The sequence below is a fragment of the Oryzias latipes genome, chromosome 15, assembly GCF_053564925.1.
Source record: "Oryzias latipes strain Hd-rR chromosome 15, Olatipes_Hd-rR_3.1".
NCBI classification, from domain to species: Eukaryota; Metazoa; Chordata; class Actinopteri; order Beloniformes; family Adrianichthyidae; genus Oryzias; species Oryzias latipes.
The window spans coordinates 15,970,387-15,985,962 of record NC_136251.1 but is presented as its reverse complement, the minus strand read 5'-3'; the positions used below and the strand labels follow the sequence as shown (position 1 = coordinate 15,985,962).

The 15,576-nt window shown below is 37.1% G+C and overlaps 1 protein-coding gene across 4 annotated transcripts in view; it reads left to right on the top strand.

Moving 5' to 3' along the window:
* atrnl1a (attractin-like 1a) overlaps positions 1-15,576 on the top strand; it is a 287,490-nt gene that overhangs the window by 223,574 nt on the left and 48,340 nt on the right. For 3 of the 4 annotated variants that reach the window (XM_078931510.1, XM_078931509.1, XM_078931508.1), the window contains one exon: positions 9,316-9,411. In XM_078931510.1, coding sequence (XP_078787636.1) covers positions 9,316-9,411 — 96 coding nt within the window. Of the gene's footprint in view, positions 1-9,315; positions 9,412-15,576 lie in introns of those variants that run through there. The other variant, XM_078931511.1, reaches the window with a different exon arrangement.

The following is a 15,576-nucleotide window of genomic DNA, read 5'->3' as shown; positions in this document are numbered from 1 at the left end:
AGAAAACGGATGATTAGATAAAGTTTAAATGTTTTCTCCTTTGTCAAATTTGTTTAGATCCTTTCCACTTTATACTTGTGCATGTGGGAGGAGCTACTTTTAAAGGTTTTAGGCCTTATCGCTGTATGGAAGCATTGACTATATCTCATGAACAGTCAATGCATGGCAGACGCGGATGATGTTGAGAGATCAGGTTTATTTATTTTGAATAGATCTACAAAGGCGTCAGTAATCATGTCTCCATGTCTGGGTTTATGAGATCATTCACAGGCTCTCCCAGTACGGTGAGGTTCACCATCTACTGCAAAAGCTGTCTGAATGGCGGCCACTTTCTACAGAACTTAAGTCTCTCTGTGACCTAGTTTGATGACTTCCTGCATTGGTCTGAGAAGGGAAAAAATAAGAATGAAGTTAGAGGACCTTTGTACAATTGTCTTGATACAAATAGAAAAAAATATCGTAAAGTTCGGAAGGATCACAAACAGCATAACCTCTCCTCGATGATGGTTTTGGACTCCATCTGCTGATCACATCATCAACATGTCACGAGCTAAAGCTGACTTCCTGCTTGGTTTACCCAATTCGCCAAAGTTCCTATATTTGAACTCTGGAAACATTGTCCCATGAAACACGCTGCTGCCAGACAGCCACACCTGTGCAGGAGGACCTCTCAGTGCGTCTGTGCATTGAGGTTACATTGAAACTGGACGCTCCTGCTGTGCAAATCATGTTCAATACGAGCAAAGCATTCATGTCCCATTTAATCAGACAACGCATCTAAGCCTGAACTCTTGAAATCACTTCATTGTAGCAGCTATGTTTTACACTCATTTTGGAATCAACTTTGAATCTCTATGACCCAAAAATGGATTCAGCGGTTTCTGAAGATGGATGAGTTCAAATGAATTCTCCTTCTTTTTCACATTTGTTTTTTTGACCCTTCCCATTCTATACATCAGGCAATGCCATCTATCATTCCTGTTTTTGTTAGTCTTTAATTCTTTACACTTATGGTCAAAGATTTCTGGATACTCACAATGCAATTAGCTGTGTTTGCTTTTAGACAAAATAAGCTTAAGCTGTAACAACATTGGGCCAGAGTGTTTCCAAGTAGTAAGACGACAAATTAATCAATGCAAATCCATAGAATCTAAAAAACAAAAGGATTCCTGTCGTAACAAAACGCCATCAACGCAAAAAAATGAAAGATTTATTGCTGAAACAGTTTGGCGCTAAAGCTTTTATTGGTCAAATAATGTTGACCAATGCCTAGAACCTGAAATTTTTTCCTATAAAAGCTGTACGTTATCTCCGAGAAAAGACTTGTGACTGCATTGGTTTAACAACAACCACACTGCAAAACTGTCCATGAGAACAAATGAGTCCCTTGAGTTTTTGTTTGAACAGACTGGATGGAGGCTCTTCTAAAGTGTTGGATTCTTCCAGACAGTGACATCTAGGCTGCTGTTTACTCTACTCATATCCCATTCACCATATCCAACCAGGAGACAAATGCTTTCTGGAAACCTGGCAAACATGCCGGAAATGAGATTTGTTATCACCTTTCCTCTGCGCCTCGACTGGAATATAAATCTGAGGGGGAAGGATGTGTGAGTGTGTGTGTTTCACAGTCTGTCTGTCTTTTGTCACACCTGTTTGCATCCACATATTTTGTCTGTTTAATCAAGTGTTTTTTGTGATGTAAATCTGTGAGTGCACCCACGTGTGCATCCTTTGTGATGCAGCTGCATTGTATCCAACAATCAGACCAGCGGTATCTTTGCAGACACCATCCATCAGCATAGATTAATTCCTCTTTCAATAGCTAAGATCGCACTTTTTTAAAAATTTCATTTGCACTGAGGCAAAGCAGGAAGCCCTTTCTGTCTCTTGTTACACCGTTTTGTTTCAAAGCCTTAAAATGAAGGTATAATTGAATACTATGTTAATCACGACTGTATAAAAGTGCTCGTTTAAAGAAAAATATTGTTATTCTTGCCTAGACGCCTTTTATAAAATCTAAATGTTTCAGTTCTGTGTCTGTGGTACTTTTTTCCATGCATCTGCTTATTTTTCACAGTGTTCCTGATGGTCCAATCCTCTGTTTTTGCTTTTGTTTTTATTCATCGCGTGCTGTATATTCATCTGTGTCGAATAATAGCGTAAAAGCCCTTCATACAAGTATATGAAACATGCTTTAAAGAGCTGAGCGCAGATCTATAGTTGCTGACCGTTGTCCTGCAGTGGCGTGTACATATGAAATATAACGAGGAGTTCACAAAACAATTGGGTCAAATCGGACCCACCTCAGAAGTAGAGTTGAATGGTTTTGCATTGCATGCTACTGGTTAGTGATTAAAAATCTCCAAAAGAAACTATTTTGTCTGTTGAAGTACTATGAGCATAGCAATGATACAAATCACAAGCTCAACACTATTGCTGCTGATCAGTATTACAGTAATTCAAGAGTTAAATGCATCTAAAACTTTAAGGTACTCCATTTAGACAAATTCAAAATTAACTGGTTATCATGAAACATCAGTTACAACACAAGCTGATGAACGAGCCATGTTATGGTGACACGATAGAATTCTTACATTAGAAAATGCAGTTTCTAGAACAGGATTTTCTCTTTTTCCATATGCATTTTTATTTTAGAGCAATAAAGTTACAAAACAAAGGTCATGGTTCTTGATTCCGTTGGTTGATGGTTTTAAAACCAGGATGTCCATTTGTCCATAATAACAAACAAATAGCAGACATTGTGCATGGAGGCATCCTGCATGGACATAAATAACCTCCAGTATGTAAATGTGTGTATACGGGGACTGGCACACCAACTGTACATTCCAATGACCACATAGACACACCAAATACAGCAATTTTATTTGTTATTTTATCTGCTGCTGGATTAATCAATATGCAATCATGTTATATCAATTTGTTTTCATCTTGCTTGTTTTTTTCAGTTCCATTGACTTAATTGCAGGTTCTTAGAAAGTCATTTTGTTTCAAACTCGTAAACAAAAAAATTCTAAAATGATAAAGCATCTGCATATATATTTTACATATACATTTTTATATATATATATATATATATATATATATATATATATATATTTATAAATATATAACATATTTATTTTTTTACATATTTATTTTTTTATATATATATATTTTTTTCTTATTCAAAAGACCCCAATGTAATCATTTACCATACGATCTATCTTTGCTTTTCTATAAATCCATGTTACTGAGACTGGAATTTTTTACGTCGATGGGACAAATGGACCTGTCCTAGTGACACTAAAAAATAATGACATAATGCTTGACCAGATAATAAATTACACTTTTACTGAACTGTAAAATGGCCTGTCAGACGCAGCCTTTTCATCACTTCTTTTACATTTGCATTTCATGTTTTAGTCGCCTGCAAGACCACCTCTCCAAATCACAACCATCATGAAATACCCGGAGACATGACACAGTCATCAGTTTGGAATGAGCCACTTTGGATTTAAAATGTAACTAGGATATCAATTTAAAACCCTAACCCAGCCTTTGCTCATTCAAAATTATTATTTCAAAGGGACAAAATTGACAAACTGTAGAGAAACTGTCAAATATCCAAATAGTAAATTGTTTGACAATAATAAAATAAACGGCTCCACTTTAGTGGCAATTCAGAAGTCATAAAATGTTCATCCAAAATGATCACTCTATTTACATGTAATTTGATGCTTAAAGCATTCATAGATTTTCTTTTTCATATTTCCAAGAAAATATGAAAATAAAAAGATACCTGAAAAACCATGATTTAAAGCCATTTCTCAAGAAGACATTGTTGACATGAACCAAAGCAAATAGAATGGAAACATGGCTTCACACTTTGACCTAGTTGTTCAAAACACTTTAATTGTTTTGAACATAAAATTGGTATTCATAAGGACCAACTTTTACAGGATCATAGCAATGATATAACTTATAATGGCTCTCAAGCATGCATTTCTGTTAGCCGTAGCCCTTCTCCTGAAACAGGCCTTGCAAATAATAAAACTTGTCCGGTAAGAATTATTACACCTTGTCCAGAAAGGCTGGTTTCTCTTGCGCCCTCTGATTAAAACATCAGTCAGACTTAACCAGTAGCCCTCTGCAGAATTGATTAAACCATCTAGTCAGGATATAGATAGATTGAAGGAGCATGGGTGTTGATTTTAGTGTTTATATCTCCTCTGGAAGTGGAATCAGTAATGTAGAATGACTAATGTGTTGCTTAGTGTGCTTTATTAGCAATTTTGATCCAGTTAACTTCTTTAAAAAAAATACTTGATCTGTTTTATCTCTTTGCTTAGCTGTTAGTCATTTTTCAACCCCTCTTCTGTTGTAAAACCAATTCTTTTGACAAATTTGCATGTTTAATGTCAACATCATTACTCTGAATTAAACAACATAAGGCGTGTTGAATCTTCTTTGTGAAATGGGCAACTTGCCTGTCGGCATTATGTGAGGTGTTGACAGACTGCAGATAGCATTAAGAAAGCTTAAGCTGCTGCCGACATTTGTCTATCACATTATCACAAGAAAGTGTATTCCTCATGATAACAGTAGATGTCATTATCACGAGAAGATAGAAGATGTTATCACAGAAAAAAAAAGAGTTTTTTACTGTGATAACGAGATAGTAGATGTTATTATAACATAACACATTTCACTATGTCATGACTACGACATTGTTTTCTCATGATTACAGACGTCGTAAACGGCCTACCTTGTTTTCACTTCTCGTGATCTCATGATAATGGCATCTACTTTCTTGTTTTGCCTATTTTCCAAACTTTATAGGGGAGAAAAACTAATCTATTTATACTATTTTTTAAAGACTACTCGCAGGATTGAAAGAATACACAATCAGTTGATGATTACTTACAATTCAGTCAAACCCTGTTTTTAAAATTGTAGATCAAATCTGAGATTTTCTTTTTCTTTTTCCTTAACATTCACCTTAAGTCAGCATTGTTGCTACCAAAAACTTATCAAATCACCCAACATATTATAAGTGTATAACTCTCACAAAAAAAGATGAAATTGCAATTTTATGTGTGTGTGTGGATTTCATCAAAGGCTTTAACAAGCATTTTAATTACAAAAAAAATAATTTCTTTTAATTGTTTACAGGGTAATTATACATTTATTGTGTGTTGAAAATGACTCACTTTTAGGCCTTATTTGTTTATGACAGATGCAGAAAATATGTATTTCTGCCATTTGCTTTACCTACCACTGTCAATGTTGTTGTGTTAGCTACTAACTGAACCCTGACTGTGCTGAATTTGGTGTTTAATTGCAGGTAGAAGCAGTAAGCCATTTGTACTGTTGTGAAACTTGTCATTTGCTCAGGAATGTTTCCAAAATCAGCAAACGGCACATTACACATATATTTCCAATCCATCTAACAGAACTGGCAGTTTGAGCTTGCAGGTGCTGCTTTCCACCATACTCTGAAACATAATTCACCATGTGATTGGCTTCATTGTTGCTGCTCGCTCATTTTTTCTCTAGGCTGTTTGTGCATTTGTCTGTCCGGCTAACACAGCTGACGAGATGGATAAATGGCTGTTTTAGATGTCATGCCTTCCCTCAAGGGTAAATAAACACAAGCATGTATGAGGTGAAGGCGTAAAGAGATATTCACAGCTGATGCTAACTTGCGTGTCCTCCCTTGATTCACCTTGAATTTTAGCCGTGGGGACAGAAATTTTCCTAGAGAAAAACAAGTATGGAGTTGTCTCAGCTTGTTTTGTCATTCTTGATGACGTCCAGCGCAGTGCCGCTTGTTGATGGGACACTGCAGTTAATTAGCCATTTTATGGCTGTCTTACAGCCTGAGAGGTAAACAGAGAAGATGCTCGCCATTTTACCCTTGTCGCCCTCTTGATGCACAAAGGTACATTTTGTGTTCCCAAAATAAACAACTGCGTCCACGGTTGCCCTCTTAACCCTTAGTAATCTGAGGCCTTTTAAAGCATTGTTTACTACTTTAAAATTTCCTTTAATAATTTATCTTTAAAACATTTTTTTGGCAATATTTGAAATCCATATTATTTTGGTTTAACCCCAGTCTTTTTTCCCACAGATTGTTATTATTTTTTAATTCTACCACACAAAATTTCCAACACAAACTTGAAAATATACAAAAAAATCAACTCAAACAAGTAGTAAATGTTGGCTTTTTATTTTACTGCAAAACTTCAAATCAAAAAGATTTTATTTTAAAACGAAGATAAAAATTGTATTGATAAATTAAAATTCAAAAACAAACTAAAGACGAGGTCAAGACAATGTGATTTATTTAAAACACAGGCAAACATCCACTAAACTGTATAGATTGTTCAAAGGATTTACATCAAGCATCGCATAAATCATCACTATAACTCAAAATATCCTTTTAAACCTGAAATTTTAAGACTAATATTACAAACGTTCACGTTAAATCCATTCATCCATCCATTTTCTTAACCCACAGTATATCTTTTGGGGTCACTGGGCTGCCGGGCTGCTATTGGGTTAAGATGGTTCGGTTTCAATCCTGAGTGAAAGCTAATTTAGTGGCAGGCATGTCCCTGATTGGCAAACACACTAGTGAGTGCAGACTACTTAAGGTTATACTCCTCTCTGCTGCTCATCTCACAAACCCCTCACAACCTTACAAATTTGGCACATTTAAAAGGAGTAACAAGCACACTTCCTAATCTACAAGATGTATTACCAAGAAAATGGCTTAAGCCAACAGTCTACCAGACACTAAACAACTCAAATATTTGATATTCAAAGAATAAATTCACTCCCTGCCCCAACCTTGACCTGTTGATTCGTGTGGGAGAACTGGCTTTAGGAGAAAAACATCTAAAAGAAAGGCTCATACAATATGACAGAAAGTTGCTCATGGATGAGCACAGACACATGCATAGACACTCAAAGCAAAACAAAAACAAAGATCCAAAGAGAAAGGTTGAGTTTGGTTGTCCAACATCATCTTAACATCAATGCAAGTCAGTTTTTTATTGATTTAGTTAGTCTGATTGTACAACAAGTCTCTTTCATTTACGTTTACCCAACAAAAATGACTGTTCTTGTCTTTGACAAAACAAACAAACTCTTCAGGGTGTGCCCCGCATACTCTTTTACAGCTGGGTAGACTCCACCATCGCTGTCACCCCAGATGGGAAAGGAGCGGGTTTAGAAAATAGATGAATGAATGGAGAAAGTTTTGTCAGGTCACTACTGTAAATAAGAAAGTGTTCTCAACTGATCCTCCTGGTAAATAGAGGTTACATTAAACAAAGGAAAATAATTTTTATTCTAAAACTTTTAATTTTAGAGTGCAGTTTGAGATCCTTTTTTCCTTATATTGTGTTCGGGTCAAATTGTCTCATTCACTAGTTTCAAAACGGGTCAATTTTGACCCGAACACAATGAATTTTGACCTGAACACAATAAACGTGTTATACAAATGACATTTTAAACAATTTCAAATACTTTGGAGATTAAAAGAAGGCTTAAAAACAGTCCCAAAATTAAATATTTAGAAGTAAATCTCAAGGAAAATCCTGAAATGTTGAAAGTAAAACACATTAGAAGCTTAACATTCCTACAAAACCGTTTTAAGCATATATGCAATAAATGCTAGCAACCTTAATACACTTAGAAATGAAAAATCTTTGAAAGGATGCGTTAGCTTGCACAAACCTCAAAACACCTTGTTGTATCTTCCAAACCAGAACTGACATCGGCAGGAGGCTTACAGCGATGCTCGCCAGCACCAACTCTCATCTAAACAGTGATAGCAAGATAGTGACATTCCACAAGAGAAAACATCACATTAGCCTGTACAGCAGCGTGCAAGCCGAGCAAGTTTCAGCTGCCTGACTGCACCGATGTAGCTACAGGTGTAGTATTCATTCATGCTTAAAGAGCCTGACACCGGCATGAGAGCAGCCGGCGGCGCGCTGGCTCAACACCTGACAGCCAGTTAATGTCAGCGTGCAGCTTTTAGTCAGGAACAACGGAGGCCATAAATATATGAGGTGCAGAAGCAATTGGCATCCATGGTTAGTTATTTCTATCCAAAGGATTAATTCTTCTCTTTTGTTTGGACTATTTGCCCTTTACTTTCGTGTAATTCATTGCTTTTACTGTTGCTTCTGCCTCACTTTATTGTGCTTCTTTTATCGTTTTTTTCAATGAGTTTCTACACATTTTATGGGGACAAATTCAAATGCACTCAATGACAAACATCCTGATACATATTCAGTACTTTTTTGGTCATAAATTCATTTATTCAGCTAATCTGCTTGATAAACCTCATTTGTACCAATCCCAGCTTTAAATAAACCGGAATGGCATTGGCATATTCATTTCATCATTTTGTGTGTGTGTGTTTCTTTTACACAGTGATGCAAATGCTTCCTAAATGTCAAATGAATGGAAATAAATATACATATATACATTAGATACCAGGAAGAAATAATTATCTCTTCAGGGGTTGCTCCTCACCAGCAGTTCTTCTCACAACTCAGAGATGAATTTATAATAAGCCATTGCGCTCTGCAGAAACTATGTCCTAGGAAAAAGCATTATCAAATAGATCAAAAGTTGACAGGAGTGGGTCTTCAAACAGACAGATTTTCAGAAAGTGTTTGTCGCTTTGTCTGGCTTTGAGCCAATGAAACTTGGATGATAAGCCGGTCAAAGGCTACAGAATTTCTGACAAAATGTTACATGCTGAAGCCATAAAATTTCTGTTTTTGTCCATGTGTGAAACAGGTGACTGCCACTGAGCTCAATCTGGGGACAAAAACCCCTTAAAGGTGGAAAAACTGTCAAATAGGCTTACGATGGACAGTGCAGTAAACATGCTCATTTGTTTTTTTCCATTTTTCTATAGCTAATGTAGGATGTGTTTCTTATTTTTTATTTTAATGCAGGTTTTCTGATTCATTTCCACATGAATAAAAAAATATGCTGCCCTCTGCCTCCTCCACCATCTGCTATTTTCATTCTTTGTGTTCCTCCTGGGAATTTATCAACCTGTGTTCTTTGATTGTTATCCCCTAATTTCCTATATATTTTTTCAATTCCTAAATCCTTATCCTCCCCTTTAACACATTTTTTTTAAATTGTAAACACCTGCCTCATTTAAATATTTGGGGTTTTGGCTAAAAGATCCCAAATATCTGAAGATGATCCACTTTATTTCCTAAAATAGTTATTTTATGTGAAATTTATTTTATTTTATGTGTGTTTTTTGCTTTGTAGCAGCTGATGAGAGAACGGCAACAGATGGCCAGTCGTCCCTTTGCTTCGGTTGCCGTAGAGCTGGAGGTGGGTGGCAACCAGGAGGAGCCACTCCAGGTCAGAACAAACAGACACTCAAACACACTGAAGAAAAGAAAACAGACGAAATCAGTGCTGCATCTTTGGAAACACACACACACACCACTTCTGTTTGGAGGAGTTGCTTCATTTGTGAATTCATCAGAGTTGGCTTTTGTTGACTTATGCTATGCTGGTAAAGCAGAAATTTGCATTAATGAGGTTTGAGAGCAAAACTAGAGGAAATAAAGTCAGGCGTTCTTTTCTAAACTATGTAGGTTTCGTCAGATTCATGCAGCGTGAAGCTGTTCCTTTCTTATCAGGAGAGTTCCAGTGTCAAACACTCATGTGATGAAGTGGATGTGTGTTGTTTAGCGTGACTTTTTCCTTTTTTCTTTTGGTCATATGTTATTGTAGCGGAGAATCCAAATTAAGTGAACCACAAACAGGTGGACTGACACTTGAATGGATTAGTAAACACAAGTAAACATCTAATTACAGCTAGAAAATGAGAGCTCGGCTTCACAAATTAATACATAATATATGCAGAATTTTAAATTGGAAAAAAAAATAAAAACACAGGACAGAGGATCACATATGAACCCAAACCAAACTTCTCTACCATGGATAATAAACTCAAGCAGAAACGGCTGAGCTTGATAGTAAAACTCAAACCTGCTGCTCGCAGCTCAGAATAAAAAGAGCAGGAGCAGAAACCACTAAACATGCCTAAAGCTCTGTTCACAAACGCCCTCGGCAACACACGTTCAAGCAACTACTTCTGATAAAAAGTCTATGTTTTTAAGCTGTGACACCATTGAACGTGTGTTTAAAGCTAAACAAGGTTGAACTTTGACCAAATTAGGGATTAAGGGACTTGGCTGTAATTATATACCAGAGTTTTAGCTCTATATGGAAATAGAGCTGTGAAAGAAAAAGCCTGGATCAAGATTTGCACCACTTTGACATTTCGCACCACGGCTCTTCAGGTGCATGGGCTAGTAACAGTAGTAAACGGAAATTAAGAAATAACCCATCCCTGCTTTTTAAGTGTGAACAACATGAGCTAAACGCGCAATCAGGAACCCATTTTTAGCATTTTTTTCTGAACGTGGGTCATGCATGTGGCCAGTGTGTCCCGAGCTTAAAAGATGCTTTTTCAATCCTCCATTGTGGCTGTCTCGATAAAAATAATTAACACGTTTTTCATTTTATAAAGTAACTGTTAAGCAAGAAGTATACAAATTGTAAAGAAAAAAATGAGTAAAGTAACGTATTATTCGGAAAGGCTCCGGTTCATGAAGTTCTTCGTCTTTGTAGTTTGACAAAGTCAGACGGAAATATTTTGACCGATTTCTGACCACAATTTAAGGTCAGTGGCAAAACAAGTGTTCAAACATAAGGTGCACCAGATTATAAAGCAGATTCTGAAGATTATATAGTAGATATTCTATATTTAGAAAAAATTCGATGATTTTTAATGTGCCTTATGGTTAGGAAAAATTGTAAAGGTCACTTGATTAGCTCTGATTTAAACATGGATGATTAGATGTATACATTTCTGGCTGAGAAGCAACACAAACAGTGAAATCGACTTTTCTTTTTTACATCACCGTTGACTTTTCACTACCTACTACTACATTTACTGCATTGAGATGACCTTATGTTGCACAGACTGCCTTTTATTTTGAAAGGAAGTCATGTGAACCTCTATCATAAGTTACAAACTATTTCATATTCTGAAAATCTATTTTTGTTTATGTTTTATTTATGCCAAAAAAAACAATAGTTCATTTATATTTAATAGAAACAATAGCATGAATATACATCAGTCTCTTATTTTTCTAAAGGGTACAATAGAACTTTGTGGTTCCTACTGGGTTTTGGTCAGTGAGAAATCAACCCGAACATTTTTTTACATGTTGAAAGTTGCAGACCCCTTCTCGAGTAGGCAATCTGTTTTGCATTTCGAACACACCTTAGTGCAAGTGTTCATTGGTAATTTCTTATTTTGACAGCAGAGCAATCATGTGCTTGGTATGTAGCAGAAAGGCTGTCATTGATTTTATTAATCAAGCAGGTCTGTGGCTTTGGGGGCATGACCTGCGACCATCCGATCAGTGTGCAACTGCACATCCTCTTCAAAAGATTTCTGTTATTGCTTTGCACGTTCTTAGCATGTTTGGCTTGTCTTCCTCTTTGCCTTTTGGCTGCTTCCTTTAGAGGTTGCCACACCAAATTATCCCTCTTCATCAAACCCTTTGTAGCCACCCTATTGGCACCACCCGCCTTTGTGTTCTTCTCCATCCATGAACCTTCTCATGGGTTCAAAAATTACAACAACAAAAATCAAGTTTCAGGATTTTTCAAGACCTCAAGTGTGGCTATTGCCATTTATATTTTTAAATCTATTTAGTTTAATTAACCCTTTAACTCTGGAAATGTCGGCATGGACCCCTTAACAACACAGTCTCTTGACACACCATAAGTCTTCAGCCGTTCATGTGATTAAAGTGAATCAACTAATTGTGACCCAAGGCAAAATGGCTTTTCATATCCGCTTTGCACCGATATGCTACTCATCACCTCTTCAGAGTCCACTGGAATTACGTTAATTGTGTAAACGGTTGAAGGGTTGTGATAGTTGAAAGAATGTCAACAATATTGGAACTAAAGCTCCACTGTTAAAAAAAAGAGTTCAGCCTGACAGTTGTTAGGTATCTGGTCTTAATGGTTTTAATTGAACAATGCTGCAATGCTAAGCAGACAGTACATGGATGTAGCAGCATGTTATTTTAGTTCATATTTGCATGTTTTTCACATCCATGTTATCATTTATTGTCATTTATCATAGTTTGTGTTGTTTTTTGTGTACATAAAAAAATACAATAATTTCAGGTTTTATGTAAAGTTGAAAGCAAATCATCTCAATAATACCAGCTCTACTCCTATCTGTGCTTATTTGGTGAATTTAAAACAAATTTGTTTCTTTAACAATCATGTGTGATTTTATGATGCATGAAAACTAGAAGTAAAAGGTTTCTTATAGGGAGTGGAGGTAGTTTTGGCTGGAATGTTTGCAACAAAATGATGAGTTATGAATGTCTGGCAAACATGTGTGGATAAATAACTGAAAAAATATCCATGTAACTCCCCAGGACAGCTTTGATGTGTACAGCTGTAGAAGGGTGAGGACAGAGAGGGCAGCTGGTTTTTATAACTTCTGTTCAGGATTGTCTTTGTGGTTCTACAACACCTCATCTCCTCACCTTCACTATCCTTTCCTGAAGGGCCCTCCAGCGGTGGCGGGGCTGCTGGAGTGCGAGCCCCAGGGGAGGCAGCTGGTTTGTATCAACCCTCTTGAAGACAGATATTATAGTGCACATGGCATGACATAGGTAGTCTCAATAAGAGTTAGTGCCAAGGTGTATGCAGTCATCTTTTGAGGGCAACGATCAGGCCGTTGTGTTACTTGTGTTCTCTGATTCCCGCTCTCAAAGACGTGCATGCAGAGTTTAGGTAAACAACTGGAGAAGCGATACTTTGTGAATAGTAAGAGGGTTGTAGAGAGATTTTGGGCTCAGTTATGGAGGGTGGAAACGATGGAGAGTTTTAGAGTACCGTAGAGCAGCCACACTGAAGAGATTTATTTTCATATATAAATACAGTACATACAGTATATGAACAGGTTCATCTTTATATGTGTTCCTTAACTTGCAAATAGTAGGTAGCCTTTATTGTCAGAATAAAAGTTTGTAATACAGAAATCTCTGCAAAGTTGATTGTTTCCTACCGAGCCCCTGAGCAGGGGTGTGAGAATCCAAGCTTTGAGGACCTGTGTCCAACATGTTTTCCAACTAACTGCCCTTTGAAGCTCGTTCTTGGCCTGTATTACATCCTTGTTATTGGTTTGCTAAAGAAGAGGCAATGAAAGACTAAATATCCCCATATGATGTCATGCAGATTGTCATTTTACAGTTTGGGGGCATTTTTTTAGCTCTCTAAAGTTAAAAGGACATTTGTTTAGTAGATAAAAACCCATTGTTCTACCCTCTATTGAAGAATAGTGCATGTTTTAATATTTTGGAAGGTTGGATGCACCCATATTGATAGGTGCTGTGGGTTTTTTGGGGTTTTCTAAAGCCCTTGGAGGATCAGAAAAGAGGAGTGACAGGCTTAAGGTGCATCTTTAGGGAGGTGCACAGGTGTATCTGAAAGTTCCCTTGAGGCTTGTTGAACTTGAAAAAAGCGATTTTTGTGCGTGTATGAAATGTTTCACCTCTTGTGAAGTACTCATAAGGTGCATGCACCTATAACATATGGTTGCATTCTGGCCTTAAGCTACACTCTAGTCCAGGGGTGTCAAACTCCAGGCCTCAACATGTGGGCCCTGGTCTGGGACCAGGAACCGCTCTTCATCCCAGCTTTCAAGGTGTTCTCAGTTTTCAATCTGACTGAGCTTTGGTTCGCTCTGAGATTCCTCAGTCTGGTTACAATCCATCCTCAGAGCCGAGCCACCGAAGTCGATGTAAACAGAGTAGGAATGAAGTAACTGATGAGCCGTGGGCAAATGTAAAGCAAAGATTGTTGTGTTGTCAAACTGGAAAAAGGTTCCAACTGCTTATTTATTACAACGTTTATTTTAACAATACGGACTAAAACTGTTCCTACATGTTTTTTGTGTCTCGTTATGTGGCACGCCCTTCTAACGTCATCTTAAAAGCTTCCTTAAATTTCCTTACCAGAATTCTTTTGAAAACAATGTAATGAAATCCCAACGATGAGACACAGCAACTCATTGAAATGTGGTTGGATGAAAGAAGGCTCATCAAATCAACTTTCAAAGTGATACACATTGCTTCTCACTGTTTTCCAGACAACCTATATGTCATAAACACTTAGCGGCCTACCTACAAACTCGACATCTCCTCTGCACTTCAGCATCCTCTGAGTGAAAGCACACATGGCACGTCTTCTTGCCAGTAACCACCTGGCAGCATGACTCTGCCGTACCAAATGTCCCGATAAGTATTGTAACGGGCAGCATGACTATCTTTCTCTTTTTGTTTTGACCTGCCCTTGTAGCCGCTGGCCAATGAATGAAGAGATCTTTAGTCCTGTGGTTTTGTTTGCTTGATGCCAATCTGAATACAGAACAAACGCCAGATTTGAGACTCGATCCGAAACAAGTTAAGCAGACTCGATCTGGAACAACTGATTTTTCCAGCCTGAATACACCCTATGGCATTTATTCTCCTACAAAGGTCAAGAATGTATCGCACATGTCAGCAGACGTGGACCAAAGCACCAAACACAACATTTTAGAAGCTCATTTAAAAAAAGCAAAGCTGCTCTGGTACCCCTGAACTTTTGTGGTGATGGAGAAGTTTTAAACACTTTCTTGCAGTCATGGCAAAGAAATGTAATCCTATATGATAATTATAGTCCGTTTCTGTCCTCTGTAGTGCAGTTATGTTGTTTGCATGGGGAAATTATAAAATTATATTGTCTTTCATCACTATGGGAAGAATGGTCAGCTTTTTTTTATTTTTATTTATTTCCTTATTTTCTGTATTTTTATTTTTTATTTGATCTTTTGGTATCCTTTGCATTACTTGAATGTTGGAAGTGTCAAGAAAAGAAGTTAAGGACACTCAATAAAGCCATCTATGAAATGTGGCAAAATTACAATCCAACAATCCTTTAATGTTCACAACAACCAAATAGATCTTCCTTGCTTTAAATTTTGGAATCAATTTCCTTTATAGCCCCAGACATCTATTGCCTAAATCTGTTGAAAAGACCTAACTACAGGTTTTTATCTCTTTTGCAACTATCTTTCAATTTCCGTGTTTTACGAAAAGACACACAGCAACTGTTTTCATTTGGAAACTCTCTGGGCCTTCTACTTGCTCACAAAATATCTGCCAACAAAAATATGCAAACTCTGTTTTTTTGATGTTTCATCCACTCGTGCTCTTCCAGCTTCAGGTTACAGAGACAATGGAGTGGAAGGGTATCTGCACACAATGCTTAATTAGTTTCAGTATTGTTTGGGAGCAGTCTGCCGTTGGCTCCATTCACTTTGGTTTCGTTGAAATCTCAGAGGAACCTCCTCTTTTCTCCTCTTATGCAGGTTTCTATTTCATTCTTGAAGGTGAATGACAATGAGGCTGTACTCTGTCTTCACTCTGAGGTTAATTG